The 21,098-nt window shown below is 42.9% G+C and overlaps 2 protein-coding genes across 2 annotated transcripts in view; one reads left to right on the top strand and one right to left on the bottom strand.

The window, feature by feature from the left end:
• Positions 1 to 8,716: 8,716 nt before the first annotated feature.
• Positions 8,717 to 21,098, top strand: part of LOC117537672 (probable JmjC domain-containing histone demethylation protein 2C) — a 129,281-nt gene continuing 116,899 nt past the window's right edge. The window contains 1 exon segment of the mRNA XM_034202980.1: positions 8,717 to 8,928. The gene's annotated coding sequence lies outside the window, so the exon portion shown is untranslated.
• Positions 15,313 to 18,570, bottom strand: LOC117537673 (zinc finger MYM-type protein 1-like). Its single transcript, XM_034202981.1, has 2 exons — positions 16,255 to 18,570; positions 15,313 to 15,609 (listed from the first exon to the last, which is right to left on the bottom strand). Exon 1 carries the CDS (start codon positions 18,212 to 18,214, stop codon positions 17,135 to 17,137), a length of 1,080 nt encoding a protein of 359 aa, XP_034058872.1. The 5' UTR covers positions 18,215 to 18,570; the 3' UTR covers positions 15,313 to 15,609; positions 16,255 to 17,134.

Raw genomic sequence — 21,098 nt, 5'->3', positions numbered from 1 at the left:
AAACAGGGCTGATAGCAGAACTGTGGGGATTTACCCAACCAAAATTAATATAAAGACACACTCAGTTGGGTTCAGGAAAATGTCTTCTGCTTTAGTGTACTGCTTATGTTGGCCAGATGTGTTCCTTTAGTATATTCATTTACTTTGACTGTACAAGCAAAGCAACATTCTATTCACTATCAGTATAAGGCCCTGAGCATGGACAAGAATCCCTTTCATGGCAAATGCACAGGCCCTTCACATTAGGAGTCTGCAGAGACTCTGATGTAACATATCCTGCAGCACCGCAGCCTGTTTCTGAAAATAGTGCGGGAAAGGCTTGGGTTCAAATATCTCCACTCGTTGACATTTTGTGTGTGTGTGTGTGTGTTTCTGTGTGTGCGAGGCCGAAGGGTAGGGGGGGGGGGGGGGGTGTAAAAGGGATAGAGGAGTCTTTTTAGCCTGGCTAGTCTACATGTTTTCTGTGCAGTCAAACTCAATAAATCAGATTAGAGCTTAGAGCAGGATAGAGCTTACTCTGTGTGTGTTAGTGTGTGTGCACATGATTTACAGCAGTGCAAGGCCGGGGCTGAGGGACTGATGGACAGATCCGGACACACACATAACTTCATTCCTGAAAAATGAAAGTAAAGACACAGATATTAGTAGTACAATGAATACTTGTTTTGTCCGTGTCTTCACATTATTGTTATCTCTGATTTCCCTCAAGGTCAGACAGTCACAGAACAACTGGTCCTGCTCTGTGTTCTATATGTTCTCTCTCAGTATGCATGTTCTCTTCCTCTGGCGCACTATTTAAAAAGGCATATTCGCTGCTCTATCTGCATTGGTGGTTAGCGTTCATGCCCTCTGCTCATTGGCTGCCAGTGGCTTCCAGTTCAGCCAACCAGACAGCAGCGCGGCAGCCGTTAGTGATGGGCAGATTATACACGGCTGCACCACTAAACACACATTCACACATTCATGTACTGTACACCAAAAACAATCATAGAGACGCTTGGATATATGCACACATGAATGTGACCACACACACACACACACACACACACACACACACACACACACACACACACACACACACACACACACACACACACACACACACACACACACACACACACACACACACACACACACACACCACACACACACACACACACACACACCTCACTGATGTCTCCTCATTCCTCTGGCTGTCCATCAGCTGTTCTTCAACCTTTAACTGTGCAAACAGCAGCCTCTCAGCTCCAGACTTCCCACTGCAGCTCTCTCTTATTTAACTGAGTGTGATCAGAATCTGAATTGAGTTTATTGCCGGTATGTTCAAACATTTTGCTTTGGTGTATTGGTGGTACAAACATAAAAAACATAGGAAAACCAGGAAAATAATTCAAACATATACTTATTATAAAAAAAATATATAACAAACGTCAACTATTTATCATTAAAAAAGAGTAAAGACAAACATTTACACCAAATACAAATATAGAGAAGAAATTAGTGATGTTACGTATTGCGCCGAGGCTTCGGAGCGTGTGTCGAGTAATCCCTGAAGCTTTTTGTGAAGCTTGTATCGAGGCTTGTATCGTTTTGGGCCAGTGACGTCACCGATGACAAACGAAGCCTCGCTGCCTGTCGATACCACGTGACTGCTTCAGAAAGTGCTTCAGATCGGTTGAACCACCGCTCATAATACCCATGGATGTATAATAAGAACCATATTACGCCTCCTGTACCCGGGCCCGGTGACACGATGGAATTAAGAGAGCTCAGACCCTCACTTATATAGAGGTCGGAACATGTCATAAGTATACATAAATAAAAGCATAAATAAATGGACGAGTAAATAAATACAGGAATAAATAATATCTAGACGTTTATTCATATACAATGGGGCAAACAAGTATTTAGTCAGCCACCAATTGTGCAAGTTCTCCTGTAAGGCCTGTAATTGTCATCCTTGGTATACCTCAACTATGAGAGACAAAATGAGAAAAGAAAAAAAAAAAAAATCCAGAAAATCACATTGTCTGATTTTTAAAGAATTTATTTGCAAATTATGGTGGAAAATAAGTATTTGGTCAATAACAAAAGTTCATCTCAATACTTTGTTATATACCCTTTGTTGGCAATGACAGAGGTCAAACGTTTTCTGTAAGTCTTCACAAGGTTTTCACACACTGTTGCTGGTATTTTGGCCCATTCCTCCATGCAGATCTCCTCTAGAGCAGTGATGTTTTGGGGCTGTTGCTGGGCAACACAGACTTTCAACTCCCTCCAAAGATTTTCTATGGGGTTGAGATCTGGAGACTGGCTAGGCCACTCCAGGACCTTGAAATGCTTCTTACGAAGCCACTCCTTCGTTGCCCGGGCGGTGTGTTTGGGATCATTGTCATGCTGAAAGACCCAGCCACGTTTCATCTTCAATGCCCTTGCTGATGGAAGGAGGTTGTCACTCAAAATCTCACGATACATGGCCCCATTCATTCTTTCCTTTACACGGATCAGTCGTCCTGGTCCCTTTGCAGAAAAACAGCCCCAAAGCATGATGTTTCCTCCCCCATGTTTCACAGTAGGTATGGTGTTCTTTGGATGCAACTCAGCATTCTTTCTCCTCCAAACACGTCTAGTTGAGTTTTTACCAAAAAGTTCTATTTTGGTTTCATCTGACCATATGACATTCTCCCAATCCTCTTCTGGATCATCTAAATGCTCTCTAGCAAACTTCAGACGGGCCTGGACATGTACTGGCTTGAGCAGGGGGACACGTCTGGCACTGCAGGATTTGAGTCCCTGGCGTAGTGTGTTACTGATGGTAGCCTTTGTTACTTTGGTCCCAGCTCTCTGCAGGTCATTGATAGGCCCCCCCGTGTGGTTCTGGGATTTTTGCTCACCGTTCTTGTGATCATTTTGACCCCACGGGGTGAGATCTTGCGTGGAGCCCCAGATCGAGGGATATTATCAGTGGTCTTGTATGTCTTCCATTTTCTAATAATTGCTCCCACAGTTGATTTCTTCACACCAAGCTGCTTACCTATTGCAGATTCAGTCTTCCCAGCCTGGTGCAGGTCTACAATTGTGTTTCTGGTGTCCTTTGACAGCTCTTTGGTCTTGGCCATAGTGGAGTTTGGAGTGTGACTGTTTGAGGTTGTGGACAGGTGTCTTTTATACTGATGACGAGTTCAAACAGGTGCCATTAATACAGTTAACGAGTGGAGGACAGAGGAGGCTCTTAAAGAAGAAGTTACAGGTCTGTGAGAGCCAGACATCTTGTTTGTTTGTAGGTGACCAAATACTTATTTTACCGAGGAATTTACCAATTAATTCATTAAAAATCCTACAATGTGATTTCCTGGATTCTTTCCCCCCATTCTGTCTCTCATAGTTGAAGTGTACCTAGGATGAAAATTACAGGCCTCTCTCATTTTAAGTGGGAGAACTTGCACAAATGGTGGCTGACTAAATACTTGTTTGCCCCACTGTAGATTCAGCGTTTGTGCTGTGGCTCAGCTGGAAAGCGGTTGACTTACAACCGCAGGGTCCCTGGTTCAACGACTGGTCAATACGTCTTTTTGTTTGTCTATAAAACCTACAGCTAAATGTGATAATGTAGAATGTATTCTTTGATATGCTTTAGCCTTTCTCAGGCTACAACATGGTTAAGTTTACGAATATTATTAAGGAATACAAATCCCTCTTTGCAATGTTTACCAGCCTCCTTAGGCTTTTCAATCACAATCATTAAACTGGAATTTAAAACAATATTGTTAACATGAAAATATGATTTTATGTTCATTGTTCAGAGTTATTCTAAGGCTTTACTCAATGGGAACTCGGTATGAGAGAGCACACTGTTGAGATGTAAAATCTGCCTGTTTAACACACTTTGACCAACAGGGGGTTTGTGTTCAAATGAAGCCCATGATGAAGCCTCATGAGATGAACCCTTTTGCGAACCCATTGGCTGGAAAGCTTCAAAGCTTCATCAGGCTTCATCTCGCCATCACTAGAAGAAACATAAAAAAACTAAGTACAATGAATATATGACACTATATGTCAACTGCAGTTTATTATATTTTAAAGTGGAAACAAATAAACTCATTGTTAGGGTGAGTGAAGCAGGCAGGACCCAAATGCAGAATAAACAGGAAAAAAGGAACAAAACAGAACACTACCTCGTGAACACAGTCAACGACAAACAATGAACCAACAATGACAGACAGAAAAACCAGAACTTAAATACAGGGGAGGAGAAAACACAGGGGCACCAGGTGAACACAATCGGGTAATCAGGTAGGAGGGAAAACAGACAGAAAGCAACAGGCAAGACAGCGGGTGAAGACTTTTCAAAATAAAACATGAAACCAAAGACAGAAAAAGACAAGACAAAACACAGACAGATCGTGACACTCATACCAATTATTGCAATCAGTAATAATAATCTAAAACGCACGCACACACACACACACACACACACACACACACACACACACACACACACACACACACACACACACACATATAAACACACTCACACACACACACACACACACACACACAATGACCATCTGTATAGTTTGGTAGAGGGTCTATGGTAATAAGTATTCACGACTAACACCAAAATGATAATCACCGTTATTTTTATGAATATTCAGTTCACGATCATTTACTCATTTTGAGCCACATTCCTGTTAGTTAACAAATTAGGTCTCCATAATATTGGAAACAAACTAATATTGCAATATTTGTCTGGCTGTTACTTTAGAAAGTGCTTAAGTTCATATTCAGCTGAGTCATTCACGTTTGAAACATGCACTAAGAATTTTGGGAAGCCAATATCTTGATCGCAATTGATGAAATGGTGCAGCCGTAATGGTCAGCAGTGGTTCTCCTGGTTCTCTAGGTCAGTGTCCTATCTGTGAGCAAGCCTCAGGAGTGACACAGCCTGTAGTGATAGTGATAGCTGCTGTGGATAATATCACATGCTGTACACTGTTTCAAGTGTGGCACCTGCTCTCCTTTGTTCTATCTGTCTCTTCTTTCTGCTCCCCACTGTGGCTGATAGAAGCCCACTGATGCACAGCCGTGTGTATGTCTGTGTGTACAGTGTGTATGTGTGTCCATGGCCAATGCTCACTGCTGCCTCCCGTTACTATAGCAACAGAGTTTTCCCACTCCTATCACGTGTATGTTTTTTCCGAATTCTGAATACTCGGTGTACTAGATGTATTTTGTGTGTGTGTGTGTGTGTGTGCGTGCGTGCATGTGCAGACTACAGTTTCATCCTCGCTCTGGACGTGTTCAGGTTATTAAAGTGATTGCTGATAGAAATCTGTGCATGCAGATGGGTCTCACTCTGGTGGACAGATATATAACTCTACATATGATGATATATCTATGATATAGAGTTTATAGGGATGGCCTTCAATTCATCATGGATGTTTATATGCAGAGCAATACATGACAATCTGTACAGATGCTTTAGTCTGTGTTGTGAAATAATTTCAGACAGTCCACATAGTTTATCAGTGCACGTTTCTAATCATTCATTAGTGTACTGACACATTGCTTTAGTCTTCAGCAGAAACCAAGACAGAGAAGCACAGAGTGATGCATTCAAAGTGCGTATGTGGTGCCGTGTTCACCCATCAGAGATCCACAGCACATCACTCAGGCGGGGGTTTGTGCATTGATGGCTTTAAAGGATCACGACTTGTCATACAGCTGCTGCTCCTCCAGTATGCTACACACACACACACACACACACACACACACACACACACACACACACACACACACACACACACACACACACACACACACACACACACACGCACACAAAGTGATTGACAGAACAGGTTTAACAGGACTGTATCACTCTTCCTGTCAGCGTCTGTCCTCTTGTGCCTGACAGAGTGACATCAGCAGATCGTGCAGATAGACCGGCTGCTCTAATAGTTCTGTGTTAGTTGTGTGCAGCCCTGTAATTCCCTGTTCCTACATGGCCTCTTATTGGCCCCGGGCCAGCGGGGAACAGTCAGTGTCCAATTGAGTTGTAATGGCCCCCACTGACAGACAGGCGGGCATTACATGCAAATGTGAAGATACACCGGTGTCTATTTATGAGCTTTCTGTTTATCTGTGGCAGTAATAAGTGTTCAGTTTATAATAACTAACACACGAGTATGGCAGGAATCTTTAAGCACCTTTCCTTAAACTTGCCCATTTCAGCAATAATACTTAATACTAAGATAGTATGAAGTATAACAAATGTTTCACTATGATAGGTAGTGCAAACATTCCACTCTCTGTTGAGTGTTTTTCTCTCTCTTACCTCATTCACACCAACGGTGTTTCAGGGCCGGTTCGGAGCTAGAGCTTGAAAAGCACCGGGTTTTCCTGTTCACACCGCAGCCTCTTAGCTCCAGAATCCGGTTAGTTTCAAGCACCAAAATGTTTTCCGGCTAGAGCAAAAGCACCGCATATGTCACGCTTATGTCGAGGCGGGATCAACTCCTGAACAACAACAAAAAGCCAGTTTTATCCAGCTTGTACACAACGATGAAGAAACTTAACAAGCAGCAGTGGTCCACTGAAGAGACCAGCTACCTACTGGGAATCTGGTCTTCCGAAGAGGTACAGAGGAAGCTGGAGCACAATCGGCCATTGTTGTTGTTGTGAGCTGTGAGGGGTTTCCGTGCGGTTTGGCTTTATGAAGCAGGCACGCAAACGGTTACGTCATGACGCAAACGATGACGCAATGACGCAGCACCAGTCGGGCTCTGAGCGGTGTGAAAAGAGCGGGAGCTGAACCGAAGAACCGGAAAAGCTCTAGCACGGAGCTAGAACGGGAAAAGCCTTGGTGTGAAAGGGGCAAGAGAGGGACTGTGCTGCCTGATCAGCAGCTCAATTTATATTTCTCTCTCATTCCTTTTTCCTTTTCTGGTTTCTTTTGGTAAGGTTTTTTTTTTTTGTGTTAAAATATTACTTTAAATATTGTCAAAAATCATTTCAGACAGTCCACATAGTTGATCAGTTCCCGTGTATAATCATTCATTAGTGTACTGACATTGGTTTTGAAACACATAGTTGATCAGTTCCTGTGTATAATCATTCATTAGTGTACTGACATTGGTTTTGAAACACATAGTTGATCAGTTCCCGTGTATAATCATTCATTAGTGTACTGACATTGGTTTTGAAACACATAGTTGATCAGTTCCCGTGTATAATCATTCATTAGTGTACTGACATTGGTTTTGAAACACATAGTTGATCAGTTCCCGTGTATAATCATTCATTAGTGTACTGACATTGGTTTTGAAACACATAGTTGAATAATCAGTTCGTCTTTAAAGGGAAAGAAATCAACAACTGTGTGGCCCCCTTTCTTTATTGGTTTCATTAGTATTGAATATGTTGATGTTTTCTACAGCACACCTGTTAAAGTCACCTCAGCTTTGGAGGGGCTATTGGGCATTTGTATTTGACAATCTAGGGACTAAAAGATTAAAAACTATATCAGAAAGTGTCAACAAATACATGGTACAACAAGAATGAAAAGAATCACTAGTGTCCCCAAATGTCATTACGTTGACAGAAAAAGCTGTTAATTAAAAAGAATAATGACAAATGTGGATGGCTGCAGGGGGGCAAAGGTAGAGACAATGACAGATAGAGGGTCACCTTTGTTGTCTGGAATGCATTAGAGATGAAAGGATGGACGGTGGAGCATGGGACAGATTAGATCAGGTGAGCAGGGGGGCAGTGCCCTGGAATGACTGCTGCTCATACAAAGGAAATGCACAGAGATCCGTGGAGGTGGAGGTGTAGAGGCAGGAGGATAGATGGAGGTAATAACAGACAGATGTAATGATGGCACTACACACAGCAGCGCAGGAACACTAAACAAAGGAGGAAGACTGAAGGAGCTGTGCATGCAGGCAGGGAGTGATCACTCAGTTCACTGCAGTAGTGCATTATGGGAGAGGGGGAGGGTGGGAGGCTGAGTGAGGAGAGATGCACCCGTTGATCTCTCCCTGCCTATGGAGGGAAGAGAGGGGGAGGGGCTGGGATATATAGGAGGAGGAACGGGAAAAACAGAGGAGGGAGTAAAGATTAGATGAGGGGATGAACACATGTAAATGCAACACACACACACACACACACACACACACACACACACACACACACACACACACACACACACACACACACACACACTAAAGGTTGGTTACTGGCATATATATCCTGTGATTTTCAGCAATGCAACAGGAGTACATTATTGTCAACTGTGATCAAACTGTTTTTCATATGATCAAATAATATAAAATATATAATATAAAAAAATGCTTGTGATTTACTGTTCTGTACTATTCTGTATGCACTCAAACCTTTTCTGTACATTATGTGTGAATACTTCTGAATGAATTCTCCTAAATCATCTTTTTCTTCTCCTCCTCCTACTCTCCGGTTTTATAAAATGATGGGGGATTTGCCGACTTTTAAAGACAGCTGTTGCTACAGGGACATCATTTGCACTTGTAATGATGAGACATTTCAATGTGCACATCATTTTATGAAATGAATTTTAGATTGACATGAAACACAACAAGGTTTACAAATATGTGTTTTAGATGTGTTTCTTATGTACATTTAAATATGCTATTCTTCTTATTGTTATTGTTATATTCCTTTCAAGCTGTATGTGATGTGTTAAATGACAGCTGTGTTTGTGTTGCTCTGCAGGTTTATGTGGAGTTTGATGACCAGGAGTGGGAGAAGAGAGAGTGGGTGAAGGTCTATGAGGATTTCCAGCTGTTTCTACTGGAGCACCAGCTGGTCTGGGCCAAGAGGAAGGAGGGAGCAGGAAGCGGAGCAGGGGGCCTGCAGGGACCCAAGGCCAAACACATACAGTGGCCTGCCCTGGTAAGACCTCTGCTTCTATTTATAAGCTGGACACAATAATACAAAGTGCCATATGACTAGGGGTGCAACAACTAATCGACTTAATCGATTAAAATCGATGACCAAATTAGTTGCCAACTAATTCAGTCATCGATTCGTTGGTGACGTCATCACGTGTGTTTTACACGCCGTTAAGCTCCAGTTTACACACGCAGCTGCTACATGCAGCGACACACGGCGGGGATGGCGGAGAGAAGCGTTCCAAGGTGTGGTTAAACTTTACCCGTGTCGATGTGGACAATGCTCGTTGCCATAAGTGCAATAAGAGTTTAGCATGTAAGGGCGGTAACACGAGCAATTTGTCTAAACATTTAGCAGAAGTGCTCCACATCCAGACGGAGGAATGCACCGGGTTCCTCTGTCTTTAGTAGCTCTGTAGCCCCATCCAGAGTAACGTTTCCACGTCAGCAACACACGGAGTTAACACAATGATACAAACATGGGTTAATGATTAGAGGAAACTGAGTTACTCTTTATTTTGTTAAAGTTTCAGCTATTCTGTTTACAGTTCTGTCATCAGATTATTTAATATGATTTGTTAAAACACTGTTGTTTCTTTTGATGTGAAATATTATTTATTTAATTTAAATAAAAAGCAATGTTAATTTTGTTCACAATTTGTTAATTTAATAATATATGTATTTTTGAATCACGTATTCATCTTTATTGTCTTCATTGTTAGTTTCCACATGCCTAAAACAACCTCAAGCTAAATCTAAAAGTTGATGGCTAAATCAGAGCGTTTGAGAAATTGTGCAAGTCATAATAGTCCGAATAGTCGATTCATCGTTTCATTAATTATGAAATGAGTCGTTTGTTGCAGCCCTACATATGACCACACCCCTCTTCATCTATATACAGTATTTCTTCTCTGACCCCACTTTGTGATGTTACATATGTGTGGTCTTTCATTGGTCTAGAGGTCACTGAGTGTCAGCTGTGTGGTGTGCAGCAGCTGTTCTGTCTAGAGCTGTTTCTGTTCATGTTTCATCTTCCTTGTGAAGGGCATTGTTTGGATTATTGACACAAAGTCTTTATTATGAATAATGTTGTTTAGTGACACATTCCTGTACTGTAAGTACTGCTCTTTAGTTCGTTAGTGTTTCAGACTGTGATGCTGACTGGTCAATCCATAACCTCCGTGTGCACAGCCTCATTCACACACCGTCCACCAACACATTCCATCTTATGAAAGGGAAAAATATGGACATTTCTTTTATATTTTTGGGATGTTAAAAGCGATAAAACTCCCTGAATGATACTAAATTCATTTCGTCCAAAAACATTCATAAGATAGTTTATTTGTTTAAATTGCTCTCTTAGGGATGGCTATTTGAAGTGTACGCAAGTTGCTATGAATGAAACCATAGCTAAAAGTAAACAGGTCAGTTATGTGAACATCTCCAAGTATGTCTTTTTATTTGTCTGTAAAAAAAATAAGTAAAAAAACTGCAGCAAAGTGAAAATACATGTAATGTGATGTTCTATGTACAGAAATGCTGCAGAATGCAGTTCAATGAATAGTTTCCCGGCAGTGACTCCCACTGATCTAACACACCATAATAAAGGAGATATTGTCCCCAATTTGAAAGCCAACTAAAGTTTTCAGACAGCCTAGTTTTCTAGATGTATAACTGGTAGTGGACTGTATATGTAAATATGTTGACTTTCGGGGCCAGATAGTGAACATGAAAGTATTTCTATTATGTTGTTTGTAAGTAATGAATATGGATTCAGGTAATAACAAAGAATAAGTGTCCTTAATGAGGGGCTGCATATTGTGAAATAGCAGCGACATGTCTCATAGTGCTATTCAGAGAGAGGTCCCTCTTTGTTGTGTGTGTGTGTGTGTGTCACCATTGTGCTGCTGAGTCTGCTGTCACACACACACGCTTTGGTGTGGTGCATGTGTGGTTCCTGTGGTGTTTCTGTTGTCATGAGTGTGTCACACTTCTCCTCAAGCACACCACATGTGAGATGATGCTGTGTGTGTGTGTGTGTGTGTGTGTGTGAACTGAAGTGTGTTGGAGCTCCAGGATTGTGTGTGTGTCCCTGGCTGATTTGGTTCAGAAATGTTTTCACATTGCAGGCTTTCAGTGTTAGACTGTTTGTGTGTTTCTCTGTGTTTCCCCCACAGTGTGCTTGGAAATGTGATTCACTGTTTTGATTATGTAATAGCACAGTGCACAGAACCATCTGGCACACGGACGGGAGATAAGAGTTCAAAGACACACACACACACTCTGTTTTTTCCTGCTTGTTTTTCTGTCTGACTCCTCCTCTGTTTTTTTTTCACTCATTCGTCATATTACTGCCCCACTGCTGCTATTGTCATAGCAACAACATCAAAATGTAGTACAGTCACACATTCAATGGCGAAATGCAGTAAAAAGCAGTGTACCACTCTGATTATTGCAAAGAAAATCTTCAATTGATATTTCCTCTGGCTTAAAGTTGGGGTAGGTAAGTTTGAGAAACCGGCTCGAGATACACTTGTTGTTATATTCCATGGAATGCTCTTAACATCCCGATAGCAATGAATATCTGAAGTGCTTTGACAACAAATCCATAAAAAAATGTCATCTCTGGAAGCACGACCAATCATCTGAGCCGGCCCGGCTAAAGTAACTGGATGGCCTACCTGCCTGTCAGCCTTCCATCTGTGCACAAACTGATCTCGTGCCCTCATTGGTCATGTGCGCGTTCGTGTGGGTTGGAGGAGGGGCTGATTGATTGATTGATTGATTGATTGAAAAGTTTATTAACAGCTTGTATATTGGGTACAGTACAGCTCAAAACATACAATTGTTAAGGGGATGCAGACCAGAGAAAGACTTTCGTCTTGTTTACATCAGGGTCCCCCATTTCCAATTCATCATGTCATTTAAGACATATAAGACATATTTGACATACAGATGGCTTATTTACAATTTACATACAGATTGCTTGTTTACAATTTTCATTTTAGATTTCGTTCTAATACATCCTAACCGGACATTTAAGACATACCAAGTCTACAGATATACAGTTAGTAACAGAGTCTAAAATGCGAGTATATACATAGATGGGGGGGGGGGGAAGCTGTCCATTGAACGACAGGTTGAGATTTGTACCATTACCGGGGCCAGTTTTGCAATGCTCTCCCCCGAAGGTGCTCTTTAAGAGAGGTTTTGAAGGTAAGTATAGTTTTACTTTCCTTTACAGTTGTGGGAAGAGCGTTCCACCTTGATGTGGCATAATTACGAAACGTGTATTCCCCCTTTTTTGTGCCAAATCTGGGTTTCACATGATTTGTGGAGCTCCCTCTGGTGTTATGATCATGGTATTCCATGAAATTCCAAATGGTATTTGACCTTTGGGAAGAATTTTGACATGTACATGGGTACCATAGAGGTGTAGTGGATCTTGTAGACCAGGCCCATTGCAAGTAGCTGTACTCTGTCGTCTACTCTAAGCCATCCTAGGTTGTCAAAGTGGGCAGAGGTGAGGTGGGTTCTAGATGAAAGGTCAAGCAGTAGTCTGACCAGTTTATTTTGCGATGTTTGAAGTTTTATTTTTAGCGCCTTGGAGGTGCTATGGTACCATGACGTGCAAGCATAGTCATAGTACCCTTGAATGAGTGCTCCTGCCAGAGTTTTCAGGGTGTTTTTGTTTACCAGAGAGGAGATCCGGTATAGGAATCTAGTTCTTTGATTGACTTTTTTTATTACATTGGATGCCATTTTGTCACAGGAGAGGTTTGCCTCAAGAATAGATCCTAGGTATGTAATTTCCTTCTTACTTGTGACAATAATGTCGCCCACTGCAACTGAGAAGTCGTCGGATTTGCTGAGATTATGTTTCGAACCGAAGAGAATGGACTCTGTTTTACCCAGGTGTAATGATAATTTATTATCGGCGAGCCAGGTGCAGATTCTGCCGAGCTCGGAGCTGAGGGTTTTTTCAACCTGCAACCTGTTCCTGTCAGAGACCAGCAGGGCTGAGTCGTCCGCGAACAGGAACAAGTTGCAGTCACATGCTGATGACATGTCATTTACATAAATTAGGAACAGTAACGGACCTAATATGCTTCCTTGTGGAACACCACAGCTCACTGGGAGGGGGGGGACAGAGTACCGTTTACCTCCACCATCTGTTCTCTCCCCTCCAGGTAGGATTGCATCCAGCTCACCGATAGTTTATCAAAACCAATTGCTTTTAGCTTGTCAATCAGAATGGGGTGATTGACAGTGTCGAAAGCCTTTTGTAGGTCCAGCATCACCATGCCGCAGTACTTGCCCTCGTCCACCTCTTGTTTGATGTGGTCGCTCAAATAAAGAAGGCATGTGTCAGTGGAGTGGGATGTTCTAAAGCCAGATTGAAATTCATAGATTAGTTTCTTTTCCGCGAGGTACTTTTCGACCTGTTCATATACTATTTTTTCCATGACTTTCGAGATGGAGGTAAGTATAGAAACAGGGCGGTAGTTGCCTGGGTCCAATTTGCTGCCCTTTTTGTGCAGGGGGGTTACTCTTGCAATTTTGAAGTCTTTGGGTACTTTTCCCTGTTTTATGGAGAGGTTAATTATGTGAGCTATGACTGGTGAGATGGTGGTTGCTGAGTCTCTGAGGAATTTGGAGGGGATATTGTCGTGGCCAGTGGCCTTGTTAGGTTGGAGGGCGCTCTGCTGTTGTTACCCTTGCTAGACTGAAATCATCTTTGCGTACCCCTAGGTTTTTGTAGTAGGTCATGATGTGATCTACTCCAAAAAGCCCTGAGTGAGAGGGTAATTTATTTACAAGAGTTGTGGCTATGTTTGTGAAAGAAATGTTCAAGTACTTGGCCACATCCAGTTTGTCTGTGATGAGCCTGTTATCTGTCTTTATGTTTAAGTTAGAAAATCTCGTTTTGAGTTTTTTACTAACGGTTATTGAGTAATTTCCAAAGTTCACGGGGTTTATTTTTGTTTCCCTCAGTTTTGACATTGATGAAATTCTTTTTGGCAGTTTTGATCATTGAGCTTACGTCATTTCTTAGTCTGTTTCTTTCCATTTTTAGTTATCTGTGGGCTCTGTGAGGAAGAGGCAGATTTGTTCTGGCTGTGTATTTTCAAATCCTAGTGCACTCGAGCTGGTTTCTCCTAAATGACCTACCCCACCTTTAAATGTGGTTATATGACCGCTGCACAGTGTAGAATGAGAAGAAGCTGAAACAAAATGTCTGGCTTCACGTTGCTCCGCAGCACGCAAGTTCTGCTGCTGCTGTTAATGGGATTTGATGAGTTTTGGTGGCCACACATGTATGATTACTACAGTGATATATTTCACCCAGAGTAAGTCCTTTAACATTACAGTTGATCAGGACAGTGGTCTCAGCAGAGAAACAGTGGGGTTAACAGGATGTTTGATCATGACTTTGAACCCCCAAAGAAGCTTGGGATGGCAGGCAGTGTTAATAACTTAGCAGACATTCTCAAACAAAAGCTGTTATTCAAATAATGGTATTCTCAAAAGTTACAGAAAAGGATGATTGCTAATAAATGCTTGTTAAAAACAGATTAGATTATTTGTGTTGCACTAGATCATATGGTCAATTCAGTATAATGTAATTTGCACAGCCCTATGTCGATCAGTACAACAGGGTCTGACCTGAATTTATGATTATTCTTATTATAGATTAATGTTTTAGTTAACTATTTTCAGCCAAGCAACTTTAATGTTGTTATGGCCGTTGAGCCACTTCCTACTTGCGCTGCACCATCTTGAAAAACTGACATAGCAAAAAATAATTTCTGCAATATATTTTGCGATATAAAAGATACAGGAATATTCACCGTACATTGTGTTGGTTGTATTAACATGTACATGAACACTTGATAAGTTATTGAAAAGGAAAACCTTTCCTTGTGTTGCAAGCAAGAATTACTAACAAAGAACTGCTAACAAAGCACTTATATACTAATAAAGGACTGGCTTACCTAAAGCCAGTTGAGTAGCACTTGAAATGTTTGGCTCTATGAAACCTGATGTACTTATATGATTCTGTTTTCTTCAAGGTTGTGTCTTCCTGGTCGAATGTACTTATTGTAAGTCGCTTTGGATAAAAGCGTCAGCTAAATGCAATGTAATGTAATGCAAGCTGCAAAATGTTGTAGCATGACATGTTTAAAGGTCCCATGTCATGGCCATTTCTACTGATCATAATTCCATTGTTGAGGTATACTAGAATAGATTTATACTGTGCAGTGTTCCAAACTCACATTGGTTTCTCATACAGCATCTGTGTATAGCATGTGTATTCACTCTCTGTCCTAAACGGCTTGTTGGAGCTCCTGCCCCCCCTCCCTGTGAGCCCAGTGTGCTCCGATTGGTCAGCTCGGCCACTCTGTTCTGATTAGTCAACCACCAGAGAGGCTCCGCCCATGTCTAACAGTGCTATTAAGTATTTCCATCAAACTTTATTTTTAGAAATGTACAAAATGAACATGTGTAAATATACATATATATACACGGTATATCATCCATTCCTCCCCTTATAGGCGTTTTCGGCATCTTGCCTATCGCAGCTTTGTAAGCTGGTGCTGGGGCTTTTTAGGACGAGGCATCAGAGTGGTCATCCCGTCATGTGTTGTACGCCAGATACGCCAGGAGTTTCCTGATCTGGCTGGACGAAATCAAATGCAAATCACAAAATATTAGAGAAACTTAGTTGTTTTAGGTTCGTTAGCTTGCCAGCTAGATTAATATGCTAACCTACGTTTGCTAGTTCAGTGTAATATGCCAACCTACTATGAAGTGGTTCATATTAGGCTAGCAAGAACATGTTTACAATTGCAATCTTATACGGGTAGTCTGCTACGTTCGGTCATTCATTGTAGCTGGCATAAAAACAGTGTTTTCCCTGGCATGTCTGGCTCTTGGTGGCCTTCTTGTTTGGCTCGGTAGCATACACACTGGGAACGGTAGCACACACGCTAGGAAAGGTAGCTCGGTAGCATACACGCAGGGCCGTTTCTAGCTATTTGGGGCCCTATGCAAGATGCTGTTTGGGGGCCCTATTTTGTCAAACTACATTGGGAGGATTACAAAGCCTTTAAGATGATCTGTGGAGATGCATTCATCTGTTACACTTTAAGAGGAAAACAGGCTAAATTAACGAAAACCTCTCTTAAATTCAAATTGAACATCTCAAGTTGACCCAAGCAATTGAAACTTACAGAAAATGATATTAAAAAAAGGTAAACAATGAGGCTCCTCTATGTCAATAAATGAAAGAGATGCAGCATTTTCTCAAAAATGTTTACTTTACATTTTTCCTCCTCCTCAAAACTTCTGCTTCCTTGCTTTTTTAGAAGCAAAGTCATCAATAATGTCATCATATGACAGCTGCTTGCCAATCTCATGGTTCATGCTGATTATGGCAAGACCAGTGAGGCGATCCTGTCCCATGCATGACCTCAGGTAGGTTTTGATGAGCTTCAGCTTTGAGAAGCTCCTCTCTGCTGAGGCCACAGTCACAGGAAGAGTGCAGGCCATTCGCAGGGCAATCCACAGATTGGGATACAGTTCATTCAGGTTTTTTTGTGGATGAAAGAGAGGAGCTCCAGTGCAGTAATTTCACATGTAGGCAGGCTTGGCAGATTGGTAATTTCCAGAGCCAGCTCCTTTCTATCAATGTCACCTCCATCTCCAGTGCTTAATGTGCTGCAGAGCTTGTCACACTGGTTGCACAATTCCACACCATCCAGTTTTTTGAAGTTGAGCAGCACTCCAAATCTGGCTCTCACTTCACCCAGAGTTTCAAATCTATCCTTTAAGGATTCAATAGTCGTGTCAACAACTACATTGAAGAATGTTGTTTCTAGCCTCTTCATGGCATCTGCAATAGGCTCGTCTGGGGCTTCATAGGCAAAGTGTTTTTTTGTGCTTCTCAGTCTCTTCTCTTTCAGCACAGCCTCCACATTCATTTCCTCACACATGTCTTTAGCAGTGGCCTGAGCTGCAGCAAAGCCAGTGTCTCTATAACTAGTCAGAGACATGTTTGCCTTTGTAAGGAGGTCAACTGCCACATCAAGCTGCATTGTGGCAGACTGCAGGAGCTTGCTAACATGGTTCACATGGTGAAGAATGTCATACCATACCACTGTGCAAATGAGGAAGCGGTATGACCCAACCTCTTCTGCCAAACTCTAAGCTTCAACCTTGGTCAGGGGATCTGTCACTTTGTCCCTGACCTCCAACAATGCCTCCCTTATGTTAGGGGCCTGGTACCGCACTGCCTCTATGCTGTTGACACGGCTCTCCCACCGTGTGTCACTCCAAGACTTAAGTGCAATAGTCAGATGTTCCTTTAGGATTGCCCATCTTTGTGGGGCTGCTGAGAAAAGGGTGTACAGTTTCTGTACATTACCAAAGTAGCTGATGGCATCTGTCGACGCTTTTGCTGCATCAGCCACCACCAAGTTCAATGAATGTGACACACATGGAACATAAAGTGCACGTGGATTTTTCTGGAGCAGCCTTGCTTGAACCCCTCTGTTCCTCCCCTTCATGTTGGCACCATTATCGTATGATTGACCTCTGCAATCATCAAATGGAATATTAAGCTCCTTAAGCCTGTTCAAAATCAAAGATGACAAACCAAGACCTGTTGTTTCGGAAGCCACAAGAAATCCTAGAAAGTGTTCCTTGATTGTGGGCGCTTCGTCCATTATGACAGTCTTTATGATGACAGTCCTTATGATGACTGACATCTGCTCTTGGTGGCTTACGTCAGGGGTACAATCCAAAATGATTGAATAATATTTGGACTGTTTAATCTCAGTCACCATTGTGTCCAACATTTTCCCACTGATTGAAGCAATCAGTTCATTTTGGATCAGATTTCCAAGATAGCTGGAATGACTGAACTGGCCACTCTCCACACGCTCAATGTGCTGCTTCATGACAGGATCACATTTAGCTAGAAGCTCCACCTCTTTTAAGAAGTTTCCATTATGTTGCTGGTGTAATGTGTTCGCTGAACCTCTCAATGCAAGATTTCTCTCAGCCAAAGATTGCATTATAGAGATCAGGCGGGTTAGGACATCTCTCCAGCGCCTCTTCTCAGCCTCTAAAAGTGTCCTTTCAGCTTGGTCTATGGTCTTTCCGGTTTGTAGACGCTGTTCAAAATCTTTCCAGGTTGCCATGAGGGTTGTGTGCTCTGGACTACTTTCGTGACTTTTCAGAAGCATGCCTATGCTGTTCCAGTTTGATAGTCCCTCTGTCATTAATTTGTAGTCCTTCCTTGAAAATAACTTGCAGTAAAGGGAATCGTTTTTTCGTGAGTAGATAAGCCAGGTCCGCTTTATCTTTTCCCCATTCACTAATGTTCTGTGGAAATAATGATGGTGAAAGCTCCTACCATCTTCTCTTGGAAAAGTGAATTGTTTATCAACCTGAAAAGGCCCTCTACCTACTAAATCAGTCCTAAAGGAATCGGGTAGAACTGATGGCCAATCAGCTGGATCTATTGGTGGACCAAAAGCTGGCTGCTCTGCTTGTAAGTCTGCAGGAGGAGCACATTTACCTGTGGCATGTGGCTCAGGAGGTGATGAGGAGGATGGACCTGCATGTGGCTCAGGAGGTGATGAGGAGGATGGACCTGCTTGTGGCTCAGGAGGTGATGAGGAGGATGAGGAGGATGAGGAGGATGGACCTGCATGTGGCTCAGGAGGTGATGAGAAGGATGGACCTGCTTGTGGCTCAGGAGGTGATGAGAAGGATGGACCTGCTTGTGGCTCAGGAGGTGATGAGGAGGATGAGGAGGATGAGGAGGATGGACCTGCATGTGGCTCAGGAGGTGATGAGGAGGATGGACCTGCTTGTGGCTCAGGAGGTGATGAGGAGGATGGACCTGCTTGTGGCTCAGGAGGTGATGAGGAGGATGGACCTACATGTGGCTCAGGAGGTGATGAGGAGGATGGACCTGCTTGTGGCTCAGGAGGTGATGAGGAGGATGGACCTGCTTGTGGCTCAGGAGGTGATGAGGAGGATGAGGAGGATGGACCTGCATGTGGCTCAGGAGGCGATGAGGAGGATGGACCTACATGTGGCTCAGGAGGTGATGAGGAGGATGGACCTACATGTGGCTCAGGAGGTGATGAGGAGGATGAGGAGGATGAGGAGGATGGACCTGCATGTGGCTCAGGAGGGTGATGAGGAGGTGATGAGGAGGATGGACCTGCATGTGGCTCAGGAGGTGATGAGGAGGATGAGGAGGATGGACCTGCATGTGGCTCAGGAGGTGATGAGGAGGTGATGAGGAGGATGGACCTGCATGTGGCTCAGGAGGTGATGAGGAGGATGGACCTGCATGTGGCTCAGGAGGTGATGAGGAGGATGGACCTGCATGTGGCTCAGGAGGTGATGAGGAGGATGGACCTGCATGTGGCTCAGGAGGTGATGAGGAGGATGAGGAGGATGGACCTGCTTGTGGCTCAGGAGGTGATGAGGAGGATGAGGAGGATGGACCTGCATGTGGCTCAGGAGGTGATGAGGAGGATGGACCTGCATGTGGCTCAGGAGGTGATGAGGAGGATGGACCTGCATGTGGCTCAGGAGGTGATGAGGAGGATGGACCTGCATGTGGCTCAGGAGGTGATGAGGAGGATGAGGAGGATGGACCTGCTTGTGGCTCAGGAGGTGATGAGGAGGATGAGGAGGATGAGGAGGATGGACCTGCTTGTGGCTCAGGAGGTGATGAGGAGGATGAGGAGGATGGACCTGCTTGTGGCTCAGGAGGTGATGAGGAGGATGAGGAGGATGGACCTGCATGTGGCTCAGGAGGTGATGAGGAGGATGAGGAGGATGAGGAGGATGGACCTGCTTGTGGCTCAGGAGGTGATGAGGAGGATGAGGAGGATGGACCTGCTTGTGGCTCAGGAGGTGATGAGGAGGATGAGGAGGATGGACCTGCATGTGGCTCAGGACGTGATGAGGAGGATGAGGAGGATGAGGAGGATGGACCTGCTTGTGGCTCAGGAGGTGATGAGGAGGATGAGGAGGATGGACCTGCATGTGGCTCAGGACGTGATGAGGAGGAGGATGAGGAGGATGAGGAGGATGGACCTGCTTGTGGCTCAGGAGGTGATGAGGAGGATGAGGAGGATGGACCTGCAGCATCTGGCTCTGCTTGCACAAACTACTTGAGAATTGTCCCTGCAAAGACAACACTCCTTAAATTAGCAAGCAAACTTTGTTGTTGTTTATTTTTAAACAGTCATCATACAAACATTAATTATAAACATATCACAATGTAAACTTATACAACAGTAATTAGTGCCTGAAAAGGCTTTGGCAAAAAGCTTATATATGAATATCCTATATTCTTATAGTTAAATCGAAAACAAAACAAATACATTATTCACATTTGTATCCCCCAAAAAAGCAATACAAACAATTTCTTGAAAACCAAAAAAAAGGTACATTTTTAAATGTACATTGGCTTTGTTCCATAATTTAACCCCAACAATAGATAAATATTATATTGATTTCTTTATTAGCTTTTTGAAAAATAAACGTGCAGATACCTCTTGAATCCTATTAACTTTCCATTACATAACATTTAGCTGACGCTTTTATCCAAAGCAACTTACAAAGTGCGTTCGACCAAGAAGATACAACCTTGAAGAAAACAGAATCATATAAGTACATCAGGTTTCATAGAGCCAAACATTTCAAGTGCTACTCAACTGGCTTTAGATAAGCCAGCCCTTTATTAGTATAAAAGTGCTTTGTTAGTAATTGTATTGCTCGAAGTGGAGTCGAAAGAGATGAGTTTTCCTCTCTTGAAAAACAGACTGGGAGTGATTTTGACTTAGCCTGCTATACTCCAACACGGTGTCACTCCCATAGCACAGTCCATTTTGCATGACAATTTTATTTGAGCCTTTTCGTAAAGCAAACACTGTATTATTAAAGTGGGTTTATTCGCCTACAAAATACAAACAATCCTAGCCAACTAGCTCTTATCAATTAAGCTGAAGCTAACGGAGATAGCGGAGCTAGCATGACTTGCTCAAAAGTAGCAAACTTGCTCAAACATTGGCTAACATTATAGCTACTCCCTCCACCCCACAAGTGAATTTACACCATGAACCTTAGCCTTACCCT

This window comes from Gymnodraco acuticeps, unplaced genomic scaffold (genome assembly GCF_902827175.1).
Source record: "Gymnodraco acuticeps unplaced genomic scaffold, fGymAcu1.1, whole genome shotgun sequence".
Classification (NCBI taxonomy): domain Eukaryota; kingdom Metazoa; phylum Chordata; class Actinopteri; order Perciformes; family Bathydraconidae; genus Gymnodraco; species Gymnodraco acuticeps.
The sequence above is the reverse complement of the archived record's forward strand: the minus strand, read 5'-3'. Positions and strand labels throughout refer to the sequence as shown.